The following is a 19697-nucleotide window of genomic DNA, read 5'->3' as shown; positions in this document are numbered from 1 at the left end:
CAAAAACCATTACCTATCTATAACAATAGTACATTTTTTAACACTGTAAAAAATATTTTATAAATAATAGTATTGTATAAAGCTAAAAAAGCAAAATTGTAGTATTTTAAGTGTTTAAAATGTTCAACTGTTTGCTAATTTAATTATTATTATGATTATCGCTATAATATTTAAGTATTATTATCAAATAACTGTAGATTATTATTAGATATATCTTATTATTTATTAACTGAATATTTTTTTAACAATATCAGCGTTTTAAACATACTTAGAATTACGTATATTATTAATAGGTAATCAAACGATTATTATAATAATTAGTTTAATTATTACAGTAAGTAAATTTTAATCTTCTATCAGCTAAAATAACTACAAATAAGCAGATTCCTTAAGATATATATTTTTTGAAATAAAATACACTTTTTTGTCATGTTATAATAATCGATGATGTATTTTTATCCATACATTTTTTGTCTGACGATTCTGGTATAGGTATCGTTTATAACATACTAGTATATATTTTTATTAGTTTTTGTCTGGAAAAAGTTGAAGGAACTGTTTTTAAGTGTTGGTTCATTTTTAAAGATACATAAAAAATATATTTATATAATATATATTATTTTTACACCGTATTACGTGCATATATGATAATAAGTATCGACTGAAATAACTGAAATAATCATTAGATGACTTCAAAATCTAAATATTTAGTAATAAAAATAATACTTAAAATATAATTTAATTCATTAAGATAGGTACCTATAGTAATGTAGTATATCATGCTAAGTCTGGATCCGAAATCGCATTTCATATTATAATATAAAATATTTCATGTAGATTAAGTAAGTTACAGCTTTTAGTGTGCTATAAAAAACTTCTATGAGCTGAAGTGTTATGATATTAAAATTATATGGGTATTTTAACTATTATAAAAATAATAGTCATCACATTTTATGAGGTTATAATATCAGGACCTTCACTTTGAATATAGCTTAAAATGCTAGGTATTTGTAATGCAAATAAATATTAGAATTGAAAAATATATAATATATCAAAACATAATTCCGTAATGCAATGATAATATATGTAAAGAAATGTTCATTAAAAAATAACATTAATTGTTTTTTATTTGGAACATAGACACCACACTGGTACTTTTTTGATTCTAGGTGTAGCGAAGAATGTATCTGTCCTATGATAATGTTTGTATGGGGATTTTTTTGGTCTTTCATCATGAGTTAGTATAGGAAATTTTGTTCAATTTATAATACTAAGGATGGTCTGCTTGAAAATTTGATGTAGTAGCTATTCCGTTGTGAACGGAAGGGGTTTAAAAATAAGGATAATTTAGTAATTTTCATAATAATTGGAATATTTGTATTTACTTAATTTATTTTATTTTTGAATTTCTAAAAAGATTGAGAATTTAATATGTTTTTTCAAAATTTAAAATTATAAAAAAAATCTTTCATTTTCTATGACTGTCAATGTTTAAATTTTCATAGGTTTGGTATGTTAAATGAAAACTAAAAATTGTTCGACAATTTTTTTTCTGTTATTTACATTATTATTTTTTTATATACATATAGGTACGATGGTATTTTAAAAATATTTAGACTAACTTAAAGCTTTTAAAGCTGTTTATAATACATTATGTTTAGAAATTATATAGTTACTAACAGTTTATTTGATTTTTAAAAATTCAAAATAATTCTTTGAATACTTATAGATTCAAGATAAATATCTTAATAATATACTATAAATAGTCATACCGAAAGTATATCAATAAGACTATAAAAATTATTTATAAATATTGTATCATATATCACTACCTAAACAATATATACTTATATTATATTATATACCTATACTGTATATTATATTATTAGCTGACACAGTTGGAATCATACCTATAACCAGAGAAAATGAGAAACAAAGTTTATAATGGAGTTTGTTAACACAAATTATAAATTATATTTAACTTATTCATATGGAGCAGCAGTGTATAATATCTACTTGAAATTTTTAAAAAAATTATTGTAATAATAACTTTATGTTTTAAATATCCGAAAAGGGTTCATAGGTTAATTACATAATTACTTTTTAGTTTTTTTTCTTCTATAAATATCGATTAAAAATTATTCGATAGTAGAAATACTTAAAAATTTAATTTTCTTATTAATATAAAATGTAATCGACGAAATTCGTCGAAATCGTAAAAAAAGCAACACTATTTTGTAGTTAGAAATTTATAAAAACTTTTCTTTTACATCAGTTTGAAAATTTAATACAAGATTCCTCATAAGTAGTTCATACTGAAACCATAAAATATAAAAATATATAAAGGCAATTATTTTTTTTTTTTTTTAAAGATATTTAAAGTTCAAATTTGGACGAAATTACTTATTTGAACGATAAATAACGATGTTAATTATTTGTTATAATTTAAAAATATTAAATGTGGAAACTTAAAACTTTTACGTATATTATATATTATTATGAATTATTTTACTATGTACAATGACATTTTTGGCTTATTTTAAGATATAATTTATTAACACTATAAATCTATTTTTACTGTTTAAGGTATTTACATATTATAGATATTATTACATTTTGAGTAATGTAAGTTGATATAATATGTTATAAATACATAAAATAATCAAATATTGAAAATATAATAAATGAAACATTTTCGGTAATAATTATTATAATTAAAATAAATTACTTAATAGCTGTATAAAAAAAATCACATTATATAATATATGTATTTATACTCTGCTCAGAATCGTTCTTCGTATACCACGCATAATAATGACTAACTCGACATCAGTGATATTCATTTGCATACCCCTTATTTTTTTTTTCGTTTTTTAGGTAGAAAAGCTTGAAAATTTAATAAAATATTTTATGTAAAATTTTTTTATGGCTGTTTATAAATCTAATATATATATATAGATAACCATAATTATTATTTTTTTATAGATATTTTAAATTTAGATTTGGAGAAAATTAAATATTCAAGCAAAGAATAATAATTTTAGTTAATTAGCTGTAATTCAAAAATATTATTCAATGGGATTTGCAATTTTTAAGTATATTTCTATTGTATTATATACATTTATCACAATATAGTTATTCGGGTATGCATATTAGGGAAAACATACGGTAATCTTTATTTACACAATGAAATTTTCAAAATGTTTAGATTAATTTTAAGCTATTGCCTATTTATAAAACGAACCCATTCACGCCATTCTACATAAAGCCCGCTGCTGATTTAAAAGTTAAAAATAATAAAAAAGATATGATAAGATATGATATATATAGTATATATGTATATATCATAGTTACTGTTTTAATAACTAAATATTAATAATATGATAAATGCGATGTTTTCGTTAACCTTTTACATTACTTATAATATCCATTATAGTAGTGCGAATATATAATCAAACATACTTGTACTTAGTAATATAGGCTTTAGATCCTCTTTGATTTGAATAGTAAAAACTATGAAAAGTATGCAAAGATTTATTATTGAATTAAAATTTAACATATCCAATACAGCGACTTATCAACACTTAAAGTACACTCCTCGCTTACTGCAGAGCGGAGCAATTATTTACTTCTCCACTTTTTATATTATAAATTTATATACTTAAAAAATCTTCAAAATATAAGCGAAAAAAAAGTTTTTTATATGTAATTCAATTTACAATATATTGCGTTAACTGTATTGTGTTTATCAAATATTTTATAAAGTACCTATTAAAATGCAATATTGAAAAAAAATGGAGAATAAAAAAAAATACGTAGGTACAGTGTACACGTAAATTAAACAATTATTTAGGTAGCTTAAAAAGAAGTTAACTACAAATTTGCGTTTATTAACAAGTAATTATTAAGTATTAACTAAAGTACCTACGTTGTTAATTTATTTTTTATGGTTTTATATTTAAAAAAAATAATTCATCAATAATATAAATACTATAGGTTCTATGCTTACATAATAAATTATGACTAAAAAGTGAATAGTTCACATTTATTTTAACCAAAGTACACACTTACATTTGTTAATAGCCTTATGAAGTATTTTACCATTTGAATTTAATTTGAAATACAGCTCAAAATAAATATCGATATTATATTTTAATGATAAGCCAATTAGTTCCATTTATTACTAAAATTATTATTGAGCAGGATAAATGGCTTATAAAAGTACACTAATATTAGTCAACTTTTAAAATATATATTGAATCTACTTTTTAAATTAATAATAAAATCTCACCAGTTTCCTACGCAAGAAAACTCAGTCATTTTTCATTTTATTTCGTAATAAAAATCCAGAAGTATCTAGCATTTCATTTTTGTAATGCCATACCAAAACTGGTTAACCAAAGCTTATATTATGTAATATATGATTTCTTTTCGAAGTATACAATTTATAAGACACCAGCCAGTTTAAAATATGTAACACTCATTCATTTTACCAGTACTCTCCAATCATATATTATTTATCTAATAGCAATTATGTAATGAATTGGTAAACACTTTTAAGCATAATTAAATATAATGGTCTCCATTCGATTCGGTTACTTGTACAAATCAAAAACATATCCTATAAAGTTATTATAATATTTGAAAAATAGTCCCATTCCAATTTAATAAAAATGTTTACTTAATGAATTTATAGTAAGATTTCAATATACATTTTGGCAGTAAGTAAACCACGTTTGCTGAATCACTTATTTTAGTATATATACGCAAATGTACAATGCAACAGAGTAGTCAATTTTCTTTCTTCCTAAAAATTTAAGGCAGCGTGTAATAATTCTAACAAACACTATTATTTGCACATATTATAAGTAACTTTATATGAATTAAATACTGAAAAATACGTTAATTACTTGTACGAGTAAATAATTATTTTTTAAATATACTGAAACTTATAGTCAGGTTGGGTATATGTAAAATCGAAGATAATAATTCTGTTAATATCATTATTTTTACATACCAATGGTATTATTATCGAGTAAACATTATTAAGAATTTTTTAATATATTGTATTTGTTATTATAACCATAAATACATTAATTTATTTTTTAAAAATACACTGTTTTTTAAATCACTTATTGTTTTATTATTTTTTTATTCAATTATTAATTGAATTTGGTAGTTAATGAGACAAAAACAAAATACAATTAAGATTATGTTTTATTTATTACATTTTCAAAAAAAAAAAAAATGTTTGGGTTAACTAAAAATACTCAACAATGAAAAGTGATGATAATATTAACGTAACATCGAGGAAGTTCATTATTATTGAAAACGTTTTTATAAGTTAGTTTAGTATCTATATGAAACAATAACTAATTCAAAATGGTATTTTTTAGATGTTTTATTTAGTTAGTTCTACTAATATTTCTCATGGGACTTACAGTTGAAATAATGATTCGATTTTGTAATTGTGTTTTAGATTTTATTTTATTTCGACTAAAAGTACATATTAAAATTAGTTTAACATTAAATATTTTATCTGTTTGCTTATTACTATTTAATCCTCAGAAAGTTAAACAGCATGATTGAAAGGGGAACTGTAGTAATGCATTTTATATAGAATTTACTTTATCACGTTACATTAACGATTAACCCCATCTGACCCCACTAAATTATACTGAATTTATACACTTCTTCTATACTAAAATATTTATAATTTAAAAAATAATTACCTTAAATGTTGTATTCTTAGTTTTATTTTGATGTTTTCTTTCCAGTATTTCAAAGTATGTCGTTGTTAGTCGTCCTAGTCGTCCTAGTGACAGCCATCGACCGGGCATCTCCATTTGCAAATCTTCCTTGGACATTCACTTCCGGTCTCCATGGAATTATCACTTTTCTGAATGCTTTCCGGAAATTCTCTGACAAGAACGCGTATAAAATTGGATTCAGACATGAGTTGGTGTACGCAAGACAATGGCTGACTATCTGAACGATAACACTGATAGCCGTGATTTCATAATAATTAATGCTTTTTAGCACCAATATAACCTGAAAAATACAATAATATTACTTAATATATGTGAAATAGTATCTAATTAAAACCACATACATAATATATTTTTGATTTTCTATTTTGTTGAATAATATCACTATAATCATTAGTAGACAAAAAAGAGTTATTATCCTCCCGTTATTGTACATAAGAGGGTGTTTTAAATTTTTTCGTGAAAATGTGTACAAATAGTTTATATGTAATTAGCCGTTTAAAATCGGTACATATGACGACAGTTGTACACATACTAAGGTATAATCAAGTACATCATTTTTCGTTAAGTATGACAGTTTCAAATTTTATCTCCATCAATGTTAGACTACCTTTATAATATAATATGTACGTATACAGTACACCTTATCTATGCGCGATAAAGTTTTATTAGTTTACCCAGTTAGTACCACAATAATTAGTTTAGCGGTCATCTTATCATTGCTCGTTGGAAATCTATTTTATAAATTATAATTAAAATTTCCCATTTTATACGGTTATTAACGTTATTCTCTAGAAAATAACAATAACTTCCACATTCGTAGTTAAATAACGTTAATAACCGGCGAATAACATTATTTTCCAGTATAACATCATTAAACGTAACATATGAACGCCATAAGTATTGAAGATGGTATATAATAAGCAGCTGGTTTGTCTCAAGATGAATAATCAGTTTAAAAAAATTTACAAGTCTAAAATAATTACTAAAATATAATATTATTATTTTTGTTTTTTTTTCATTATTATTATCAGCTGTTAAGGTTTAAAACAAAAGGTATAAGTCCACTTTTAAATTAGTTATACAGATTATAAGTAAAACGAAATAACATTATTTAAAATTGTTCATTAGGTTTTACTTAAGTTTATATTCTGGAAATATATAAATACGAATATGTCAGTTACATATTTTTTTTGTTAATTTGCATATTGAAGTGAGGCTGAATCAATTAAGATTTTTCATGGATGTTGGTTCTTTGGTGATGAGGAACGATGAGTGAGTGGTGAGTGAAATAAATATGTTCTATTCTGGCTCAAGTAATTATTACTTCATCTTTTCTTTTCTTTCTATATTACTTATTTATAAGACAACTGTATTTAAGCGTAGTATTATGTAATATCTTACCGTTTATTGTACAGAGAAACAAAAGTTATTAAAAACTAGTATTTATAGTACCTACCTAATAATAAATTCACACCTCAGTTGGCTGAGCATCTCGAATGGTTTGTGTATATATTATATTATATAAAGAAAGAAAGTAAATAATACATTTACATATTATATTGTTTTTAATGGTGTTTTAAAACTATTTTGTTTTTCATTCATATTTTAATTGAACGTAACATTTATAAATGACATAAAATGTACATATTATAATATTTTACTTCCATTTATATTAAAAAGTGGTAAAAACCTACAATAAACAATGAGTTTGGAGACATAGTTTAGAGGAGTATTTAAACAAATGACGGTACCTATCCTATTATAGTTTTTATGAATTACATTTAAAAAAATAAAAATACGTATACATATTTGTACTGAAACGTTGTAACAAATACTTTTGAAATTGTATTTAAATACAAAAAATACAGTAGACGATACAAATACAATACTTTCATTAAAAAAGCATTTAAGAACATATACAAATACTTGACATGCTAGCATACATTAAATGTTTTTCAGATATTATTATAAATACTATTTTAATTTTTCTTATTTTGTTAATTAAACAAATAGATGAGAAAATTAATTTTGTTTTTAGTTATTATTAATTTAAAATTAAAATATGTTTATATTCATTAGAACTATCTGTTTAATTATTTTTACTGAAAATTGAAAATTAATAAAAATATATTGTTATATTTTAATTCTGAAATATTGAAATAATACGGTATTTTAATAGGTAATTAAAACGGTTGTTAATGATATATATATAAATAAAATATTATAAAGAACAACCTTAAATGTGACGAATAATTCTTTTGAGTTATGAAAAGCACTTTCGTCTAAGTATTCGATTTTCAACTAATACTAATAGTACGTCCAAAAAAGTATTTAAAATATTTTCCAAATACTCAATTTAAAAAGTATTTGAATACGTTTACTCAAAAACTTTATACGACTGCTGTATACTGTTACTTTTTTATTGTAGATAACTTTTCGGATGCACATTTTCAATTGAATTCTTCTAGTAAACAATATTATATAATAGAATGCATTAGTATTATATACTATTTCGTGTTCAGGTTTTTATATTACACAATGAGCGTTGCGCGCATTTATTTTATTTATGGACAATAAACCAAACCGACATCCGATTCACGGCAGAGTTCACGTGTTTAAACTAAACCAAAGTGACATGTGTAATGTTGTATGGATTTCTAGTGTTAAAATAATACATTTTGACCAATGTGCCTAGTCAGACTTTCACGTAAGTGGTGTATATGTGCCTACTAAAGCACAAAACTTTAGATATCTAACGAATTATTACTGTTCGTCGTCACATTTGAGTCTTTTGCGACCAGAGTGAAATGGCCTAGTACGAAAGAACCGTCACATGTTTTATCACATTTTGTGCAGTAATAATGTATCCTGTTAAATTCATATGATACTCGTAAAATTATTGTACTTAAATATTCTTCTCCTGATGGCATGTCGATCGTAAACAGAGTTAGCGGTAGTATAGGATTCACCGGGCTATATTTATATACGAGACCGTGTGCATATTGTTTGGTACTACAGAAAATGTGAATAATATAAATTGATATTGATGGTTGTGTTTATTTTTTTTTTAGATATACATAATGTATGTGCGCAAGCTGTAGTATAAACAGAAAATTATTATGCATGTACTTTAATGACCATCGAGCTAAATATATATCGACTTTTTTTTATATTTTTGTATTAAAATAGATTGATAATATTAATTAAATTATGTTGAGATGTATATTATATATGCCTTAGAATTAGAAATATTATTTAATTTACATAGTAATTTTTTTCAATTAATTGTATTAAAATACGTATTTAAGTACCTATATGTATATGTATATTATAGTATTAAGTTTATAATTTTTCTAAAGAAGGTGGAACTGAATTAAGGAAGGGGGAGAAAATCTAGCTTGATATATTTTTGAGAACATTTTTCTGGATTGTAAAAAAAAAGTAAATCTAAATATTTTTATTATTTTTTATTTAGATATTGGACTCAGATTGTATTATACAGCATTTTCAATAATTTTAGTACATAATTATTGACAATAAAATTTAATATTGTTTAAAAGTCAATATTTTAAATACTGCAAAATATTTTAAAATATTTTAATCGAACATTAATTTATCTTTTGAAATTCATTTGAGAACTTTAACTATTAATATGTTTTCAAATAAAATTTATATTTTATATTTAGAAACAAACTTTTTTTTTCAATAAGTTTTCTCAGTTTTTATTTTCTAATCCAAAGTTTTGAACATACTAGTACATTGAACTTTTAAATCTCTGTCAGTCGCCTAAACGTTTATCTATAATTTTTGTAAGCCCATAAATTTTCTATAGCAAATATATACCTTTTGCTTTTTGAGATTCCCCAGAGATATAATTGAGTAAACTTTGAAAATGTTTATGATCATCGTTACGAAAAACTTTTATTCGGATATAATTTAACTATCATTAATAGTTTATGTTGTGTATCATTAAAATTATTTCAAAATCTGTTAGAGTGTTATTGTTACATTTTTTGAGCTGCTATAAAAATAAAATAATACTATACATATATTTTTTTATTATTATCTTCTCACCTCTAAATTGTTGATATTATTTAACTTTATATTTAACGTAAACAAAAAAATGTCAGTTATATGAGATACAATCTAAACCCACGAATACACATCATTATTAAATGATCGTTTTGCATAATCTGGATAAATTACTAACTTTAGACAGTATAGTAATTTATATTAAAAACGTGACCAACGTAATTGTTTTTAGATAAACTAACCTTTTAAACAGATTTCTCATCTCGCACAAAATATACTAAATAAACATCCCAAATCAACTTTGTCTCGGTTAATTAATTGGCGTTCTTTTGAATTTTACTAAAAAGTAGTGCATTAAAATACCTACACGAGTTTGACGAATATTTAACTACTTTACTTTCTGTAAAATTTGCAGTGCGTTTATATGCAATTTATCCTGGTTTTCAGTAAAAAATGAATTCTTGGGTTATTAATTTATTTTTATCTGTAACCACAGCGTAGAATTACATATTAATCTTATTACTTAAAAGTGTATATTTTAATTTGTGATGTATAATGTGTTCTTAATATAATGCTATTAAATTGTATGTATTTCGTTTTTGCCGTGTTGTATAATAATATAGGTATGATGCAACGTTTTAATACGAGTAGAGAAAACTCTTCTGAAGAAAAAACGGATGTCAAAATATGTATTATAATTAATGCAGCAAAAATTGTTTTCATTAAACTTTTAGCTCTTAAGCACACCAAATATGGTTAATTCTAAAAACGTATAATATATTTCTGCAAACTAAATCTGTTGTCAAAATTGTCGTAAATATTACGCCTCGCCTATAGCAGTGCGAAAATATTGCTCATATAGATACTACTATAAAACGCTACAAACGCTTTATTGTTTTTGTTTTCTCGGGTTTTAGTTTATAAACGAATATACATTTTTTTTTTATAATATTCAGTTTTTTAATATGAATTATGAATGAGAATTTTGTTCAATGGGCATATTATATTATTGTTTATGTTGCACCAAGCTACGTAAATTTGGAGCACAATCGCCGGTTGAGTACCTATCCATTTGTAGGACACGCGATCGCTGCTTTGTATTATTTATATATTTAAAAGCACGGGCCAACTGCAGTTATATTCAAACATTGTATTGCATATAATATACGTTCACTTTAATTTAATACTCATAATAATAATTTTACCAGTAATGTGGTTGGGTAGTTAGAGTTGGGCGTTCATCCAACGCTTAGGCCATCGCAATTTTGAAAAATATGTCTAATTGCCCAACCAAAAAATAACTCAATAAATAAATATAATACATACAATATACATTATACACAGCTATTTTTTATTTTTATTTTCATATTTGCTATTTTAATTTCTTGTTTTCTCATGATATATAATATAAAAAAATGTATTTGAAAAAAAAATTATCACAAGATGCTGTTGGAGATATATTACACATTCAATGTATGTAAATACTATTGAACATTAGTTAAGAAAAATTAAATGATACAGCTATTACAGCTATTACCGAATGGGTTTGGAAGAAATCATTTTAAATGTAGTCATAGGAATAATCGAATGATTTATTCAACAAGTATGAATAAAATATATTATACGAGTTCTTAATAATAAAATTATTGTGTATAGTTATATACTAGTATGTACTTGTCTATACGAATCTAATAATCACACGATCAAATATTGGTAAATATTATAGCATATTGGCAATTTAAGTACCTTCCGAATCAGTGTTTCAAAGAGCGTGTCAAAAAAAATTATATAAAATGTATAATTATTGTTATTTTAATTTTGAACTAATCAATTATAAATAAGTATTTTATTTATACTTTTTTTTTTTATTATGTAAATACTAAATATTATAGAATAGAATATATGATACATATTTTTTATACACATATTATCGATATTAAAAATATCAGCATAGGTTTTTATTGATACATCAACTATTGATTGATATTACACGGTATTTAAATTATCTAGGTAGTATGAATATTTTATTTTTGACAATATCTCAATTTATAACTTATGTCATAATTGCCAAAATCATTCGACTATTTCCATGGAGGATTTTAATTAAGACGGTCAACACTTTGGTAGAGTGTTGCACCGAGCAATTTAATAGAGGTGACAACCAGCTGAGTACCGACGTTGTTTGACGTTAAAGGTCACTGCAGCGTGAAACGATCTACTTATAACATACCTAACATTTAAGTGCATTATATTCAGGAAATCGATTTTTGTTATCTCATAAGCAATCCTAGATGGGAGACGTATTAAACAGGCCGTAAAGCCATCATACGGCCACCGTCGTCTTCTCGGCAGTGTCGCAAACAAACAACGGTTAATAATAAATTATAATTAGATCCTTTTGATGATTAATTGATGCGTTGGCAGTTAACTGCGGTAGACGGTGTAGCGAATGTTTGATACGGTAAACTACAATCGACCGGAAACCAAGTACAATAAATAAATACGTGATATTATATTATAATATACTCATACGTACGTGAGCGCCAGACAATATCCGCGCCGATAAAACGAGTAGGTATCAATAGAATAGATATATACGGTGGGTGTAGGTACTCCGAAATTGCATACCACATTATACTGTTATGCGTATTCCGGGCAAAATTTAATGACGTCGCACTCGGCTAAACGTGATCAAAGAAGCTAAATTTAATCACATTGTGCGTACGCACGTGTGTTCCTCTCGACCTATTGCGCATGTACATTTGTACGGTTTTGCGCATTCGTTTTGGCCCTCGAGTCTACTCTTTACCCAATATTATTCTACGTTTTAGAGATGCAGTATGCACTTTTGTATAACACTGTAATTGAACGTTATGACTGTCACGTAGTTTATGATGATATTTTTCTTTTACGGAGTACATTTAAACATTCTTTTTCTTTTTTTTTTTTGGTTTTGGACCATGGTCTTTTTGATATTGTTTTCTTCCCTGTACATATACGACGCGTATTTCATAACTCCCATTGCCTTTTAGCTAATATTTTTTTTCCTAACACAAGGTTCAACTTTTTGTTGCTTGTGTCTTAAATTATCTAATTACATTTTAGATTCTGAGTGGAGCGATAAATGTATTGGTTTTACAATAAAATAGGTGTTTATTTATTTTTTATGATTGACGTCACTTTTAGAGCAGTAAAAACTTCAATTTTGAGATGGATTTTTTTGTAAATTCATTAAAATCATAGAAGTTCCAAATACCAAGTACCTAATTCATTTCGTAGTTACAAATACATAAAAATTTTAATTTTAATATTTGAGGCTTGATAATTGAAACAAGGTTCTTAAATATCAAAAATATATAAGAATTTTACTAATTTTAGTCATTGTGTTGTAATTCAAAATAATATTAATCGAAGTGATTTGAATCTATTTGTCATAAAATATTTAACATATTATTTAGAGCTTAATTAATTTGAAAATATTTATATACTATGCAGCTATTTTCATTGTTTTATGTGGTATTGATTTAATTTATGATATTATATTATATTTGACATTTTTGGTAAAAATTAGTTCAATTGTACTAAAGAAAAGAAAATATAATATATTCTGAGAAACAGATGTTGAAACATCGTCTAGGTTCATAATCTATATTTATATTCAACAGTTTATCGTTATATAGCAGATTGACTTATCAGAATATTTTTATTTTAAATATCTAAAGGCTTTATATTAGTTGGCGTGTTAATAGTGTAATTTTTTATTTCTTTATATTAATGGTTAAAATATAGATATAATAATATAAAGAAAAAGAGATAATATACTAAAACGTAGGTATATGAAATTATCTGCGATTATACCCACTTATTAGTTATATACTTACTACACACACTATGCGTGTAACTATATATATATATATATATAATATGATGAGCATAGGTAATACCTTTATTCATTTTAACTGTCATGTATCATCATTAATTGTATTTAAAATTGCAATGCATTGCTTAGTTTAGCTGTTAAACGTAGTTTGTTTATTAAGATATTTAAACGTTGCGGGGGAGGAAATATGAATTATTATCCATGGTGCACGAAGCATAAAACAAACAATTTATTCTTCTGTTGGGTAAATTAATAGTATTTAAATGAACATTTAGTTATAATGTTGGTCAGATTCCTTAATGATGGTATATTACAACACTATAGTAAAAATTTCTTTTCTTTTAAAAAAAGTTATATTGTTCGTTTTATAAAATCTACGTAGTATCGTTGTTAGCCTGCCGGGATGCATTACCGGCAATTTGATATGGCGGAACGATAGAAAGAACATTCTACTAGGTAGGTAACTAATTTTTATTAATCAGTTTTTCTTTTGGTATCTATAAATTCCATACTCAATTATAGGACGTAGGCTTTTTTAAAGTTAGGTAATGTAAACTATTAAAAATTAGTAACTATAACAAACTTTTTGATTATATCTTGGTTTTGGTATATTTTTCTAATGCGAACACGAAGTAGTTTTCCACCACATTCATTATTTCATAGTTATTTTTATTAAAACAATATTTTACATACTAATATACGTTTTGTGACAAATAACAATTTTTGATTTTTATTAACATATTTAAGATTTTTTATGTGCCTACTCGCATGCATATTTGGTGGACTTTAATTTCCATTAAAATCGCACACTAGTTATTATTATTTTATAAATTTATAATGCAGTTAAATGAGCGACAAAAATATAGAATCACCGATAACCTAATATCATCTTTCGTTATAATTGGTTGTTTATCATTCATTATTATAATATTTATTATTGTTTGTTCGTTTTCCACATTTCCTTATATTTTATTTCAAAAAAGTTTTCATTCTATCAAAAAAAAATACATGGTGTTTTATCATTACAATTACCCAGCCTTAGGTGGCGACCCTTACTTTTAAAGGTCAGTTGTTAGATGGAACTTTAGAATTGGTGACACGTCGCAAAGAAATTGCGTTTAAGAATTTAACTTTAATAAATGTTCATTTTATATTTAATATAATGATGTAAAATCAAGAGAGCCGTGATTAAAAACTATATGAGCATTACAAACAAAAGTAAAATAAGAATATTGAAATTTTATAAATCATGTAATTTATGATGTTATTGATAAAATTATCATATTAAAATCATAATTTATTATAATAATAATAAATCTTTTTGATACGTTAGTTATAACATTTTTATCAAACATCTTGAATACGAAATTGTAAATGAATTAACTACTTAATTATATTAAACTGCTTAGAATCTACATTACTGCATCACACCATTAGAATACATTTAATTTGCCATTTTTATTACTTTAAATTATCTATTACATTGTATTAAATGTTTCTTTCATAATGTGTTTAGTATCACTGAATGATTTCCAAGCAAATGAAAAAATTGAAAAAAAATAAAAATAAAAACCTTGTAAATTTAATAATAGAATTTTTGTTATAGAACTTAATGTAATAGTCATTCATAACTAGAATCCAGTTTTTTACTTTATCAAATGAAAAAATCTCGCACATACGCTTGCTTTTTATTAAACACATTCGAACATTTGTTACAGTACATTAAGTCCATTAAACTCGGGGTTATGAAAAATGGAATAAAATAATAATTTATTCTTTTTCCAAAAAATAAAAAAAAAAATAAGAAAAGTATATTAATACATTTATTATTACTGTTTAACAAATTGTGATGTATCAGACTTGTTAATAATAATATCTAATATGATATTATATTTATAATTGAAAGACGATAATTTGAAATACAATTGTTTTGTAATATTGACATAATAAGTTAAATGAGAATTGCATGATTTTATTTTATTATTATTATTTAAAATTACATATTATAATAAATAATTAAATTTTTCATAATTACAAAATATGTTATAAACGGAGATTATATTTAAATATATTTTAAATATTTGATAAACCAATATTATAATATATATTTTTTAACATTAAATGATTTTATTACCTTACCACTTTTTATTTCCAAGTTCAAAACAAAAAATATAATTATTTTGGTATTATAACGATATTTGAGTCATTTTTAGTTGAGTAGGTAGACTTTTATTTAAGTACTGTTATTATTTTTCAAACAAAATGATTGTTTCAATAAATTTAAGTTTATCTATATTATATAATATATTGTGTTTAGCTATGGATATTTTTTTATATTTATAAAAGTTTTTATAAAACAAGGAAAAACTTCAAATACAAATGTAAGAAAATTATAATATTTGAAGTGATCCCTTTTTTTATGAAATATAGATATTTTTGTTATTTTTTTGAAATCCAAAAATATCTAACTAGATGGTTATTCAAAACAAAAAAATACATTGCAATTTGATTTTCTTTGGTTTTCTCACGTTTTTTTTTTATTGTATGTATTGAGTATTTATAATAATATATAGATCGTGTTTCGTGCATACTGTATCGTGATTTTTTTTTTCTTATAAAAAATTAAGCATCAATCAATACATTTTAATGTTAAATAAAATATTTACAACTCGTAACGTTCAAAATATATAATATTATTTAATACAGCCATATTTATGTAACAATAATGTCGAGTGTTAACTATAATAGAAAACGGAATCGCTTTTTGAAATTAACTTGATTATGATGAGTTCATAAATGTGATGGAGGGTAGATTAAGGTGATAAATAATATTAAGGATGATTGATGATAACATTACGAGACTAAAACTGTTTTTATATTCAATTATACATACACATTAGCCAATATATTATCTACTTAATCGTTTATGATACCAAAGCTGTTATAGTTATTAACTGTAATTTAATGTGTGAAGTTAAAACATTCAAATAAAATAAGTCAGTGACGTATGAAAACAATACTTATACGGTTTTTTTAAATCTAAGTCACATAGTTAAAATATTATTTGAAATCAGTTATAAATTGTTAATGAAATATTATTTTAATAATTATTTTGTTTACAATTATTAATATCATTCGAATACTTATTTTTTTTTTCATAAGCTTATTACAATACTTTATTTGCACATTTTTCACACTATTAAAATATTTTATTTTTTATATTTGTTAGTTACTACACTACAACATAAGCCCCCACATTGACATTTACATCCTTCATATTTTTATGGCATTTTTTGGCTATTTATTATATTTAAATCCCAAAAAATAAATAATAACTATAAAATAGCTATTAGGATAAAATATTTTTACACTTAAAAGTATGGGGTCAAAAATCCTTTTGTATAGTTTGACATTCTATTAATTTATTATATACTGATGTAGATAGTTTTTCTCACTTATTCAAACAATACAAAATTATTATAGTATAATTTTATTTTAATTTATGTGTTTAAAAATAGTTAACTAAACTGGTAATAGTATTAAGATTTAACAATGTTTTTAACATTAAATTACTATGAATAAATAATTTATAATGACGATAATTTAGCTATAGAAATATTTAAAATAAATATTATGATGTTTGATTCAGATGAACTCTTTAAGTATAAATTCGAGTAGTTCATTAAGTTATTAAATGTTATATTTTATGTTATATATTACTTAACAACAACTTTTAATACTTTCAAATTAAAAAAATAAAACATTAATATAGTTATTGAATAAGAAGTAATAAAAAGATAATCTTTTGCAAACTGTTTTTCTACTGGCCGAATTTTAGGGCTCAATCATATGAATACTTCTACTAATATAAATGGATATTTTTTAGGTTTCTTAATCGGTAACGGATGTTATACGTAGAATAATAATATTATTTTTCAATTATAAAAATCAGAATGGATTTTAGAGATCAGGTCTTTTTTAGTCGGGTTTTTGAATCGTTTTATACTCTTTTAGACAGACTATAGTCTAACCACTATAGTGGTGTATTTTTATTTTTAATTCCAATGAAATGAAAAATCGTTACATTTTAAATGATATAACACATTAAGTGAAGGAATCTGTGTTTTTATTATGGTGATGACTTAGAGATGTTAAAACGTATCAATTAGTGTGTCAGTATAAATAAACAACAATAAACATATTATCTCAAAAATTATCATCTTCACATCATTAAATAAATATATTATTAAATTTTTATTGTTAAACATCATAGATAATAGTTATTAGACTAAAAACAACTTTTAATCTTAATCATTTTAACTGTTAAGTTAGTATTATAACAATCATTAATGTAATGTAGGTATTTAATTAGTTGACCATATAATGAATATGCACTGCTAAAATAAATTAAGGAAATTCTTAACACTGTTTAAGAAAAGTTTGAACATAAATTAAATTTCTTGGACTTCGTGCTAGAAGCATAAACAATGTGCACTTGGCTGGATACCTGTTGATGTATAAATTATTAAGTAGGTACTCATGATTATAAATATTATATTTAATATATATTTTAAGTTTTTTGTTCATGTGTTTATGAGTTTAAAAATGGCTATTAAAAGTTATAATATGTGAATTATATTTCGAACACTATTTTTAAACTTAACTATACAATATTACGTATAATACTTGAATTTTATTAAAATGTGTTTTGGGTGAAACTGATTCTTTTAGAGTAATTTTTTTTTTGCATTTTCTTAGTTTTTAGAGCATTTTTCACAATTTATTAATAAAGTTAATGAGAATTAACAAGAGACTTTCGGCAAACTACCGACGATACGAATAATAAATTATATAACACGACAAGTTATCTTCGATAACAATTTTAAGCTCCATACCAAATACCTACACTTCATGAAAATATAAACGGATGTATCAAAATTCGAACATAGTGTCGGATTTGAAATTTTCCAAGATAATATCACACTATACTCCATAAACTTCCACTTGAAACATGTATATCAATCTCAATTGAAACCAAAGCTATTTATGAAGCTATTATATTAGCCAACACGATCACCTCAAATGATATTTTAATTTTAAGCGACTCGCTCAATACAAATATTTTTCAGTAGTCTTTAAATCCAAATACATTTTGTAAATTTACATTTTTTTTTCTACTATTTCTAATATTGTTGTAATTTATGTAATACTATTTATGTGAAGCTTTACTTCTCATAAAAGAAAAAAAACAATTTTTAAGACCTCGATAAGTATTACTGAATTAGTAATCAATTAGTACGTCCATAACAAAACAAGAACAAATATTGTAGTAAAAATACCATAAAAATAAAAAATTAATTTGTTTTTCCAATTTTTAAGCTATAATAAATATAATTTAAATGTCTTTTTTGAGTTTGTAGGTAACTTTTGCATTAAAAGATATTAAGACCTTATTGTATTGAATCAACAATTGTATAATATTTACCTATGTATATTTTATTTTAAATAATATAACATGTAAAAATACTTTAAAAACAAAAATAAATAAGTAATTATGTAATATTATATCGATTGCATTCATTTTCTAAAACTAATTTTGGAGTTATAATTTATTTATAGTAATATATTCAAAAAACAAAATTTTTTAAAAGTAAATATATAAATAAACAATTATTTGTTATAGCTTTTTGAAAAATATATGTTTTGTAAGATGGCATATTTGTTATTTACATTTAATTAGGTAGCTAATTACCCAACTTATTATTATTTTTTTCTTTTTTTTTTAATAGAAGTGCTTTAAAAGTTTTATTTTAAAATGTTGGACACTTTTAAGAAATTAGTAGAATTTCGATAATTTGTTGTTTATTTTTTGTGTTTTGTTAAAAGTATGTATAACTAAGACCAAAGTTCTAGAATATATTATGACAAGGTCAATCACAAGTTATTTTAATTAGAATACACGATTCATTGAAACCTTTTTAGAGATTTAAGTTTAAATTAAATTACGAATATTT

At 23.5% G+C, this 19697-nt stretch overlaps 1 protein-coding gene across 2 annotated transcripts in view; it reads right to left on the bottom strand.

Annotated features, from left to right (window-relative positions):
* LOC114128607 (allatostatin-A receptor-like) overlaps positions 1-19697 on the bottom strand; it is a 173739-nt gene that overhangs the window by 61122 nt on the left and 92920 nt on the right. For both annotated transcript variants that reach the window (XR_007605229.1, XM_050204405.1), the window contains exon 4: positions 5733-6051. Coding sequence is in view for 1 of the 2 variants with exons in the window: in XM_050204405.1 (XP_050060362.1) it covers positions 5782-6051 (270 nt within the window). In the remaining variant the exon portion in view is untranslated. The remainder of the gene's footprint in view (positions 1-5732; positions 6052-19697) is intronic.

This window comes from Aphis gossypii, chromosome 3 (assembly GCF_020184175.1).
Source record: "Aphis gossypii isolate Hap1 chromosome 3, ASM2018417v2, whole genome shotgun sequence".
Lineage (NCBI taxonomy): Eukaryota > Metazoa > Arthropoda > Insecta > Hemiptera > Aphididae > Aphis > Aphis gossypii.
Note: the sequence above shows the minus strand (reverse complement) of the source record. Positions and strands in the feature narration are given on the sequence as shown.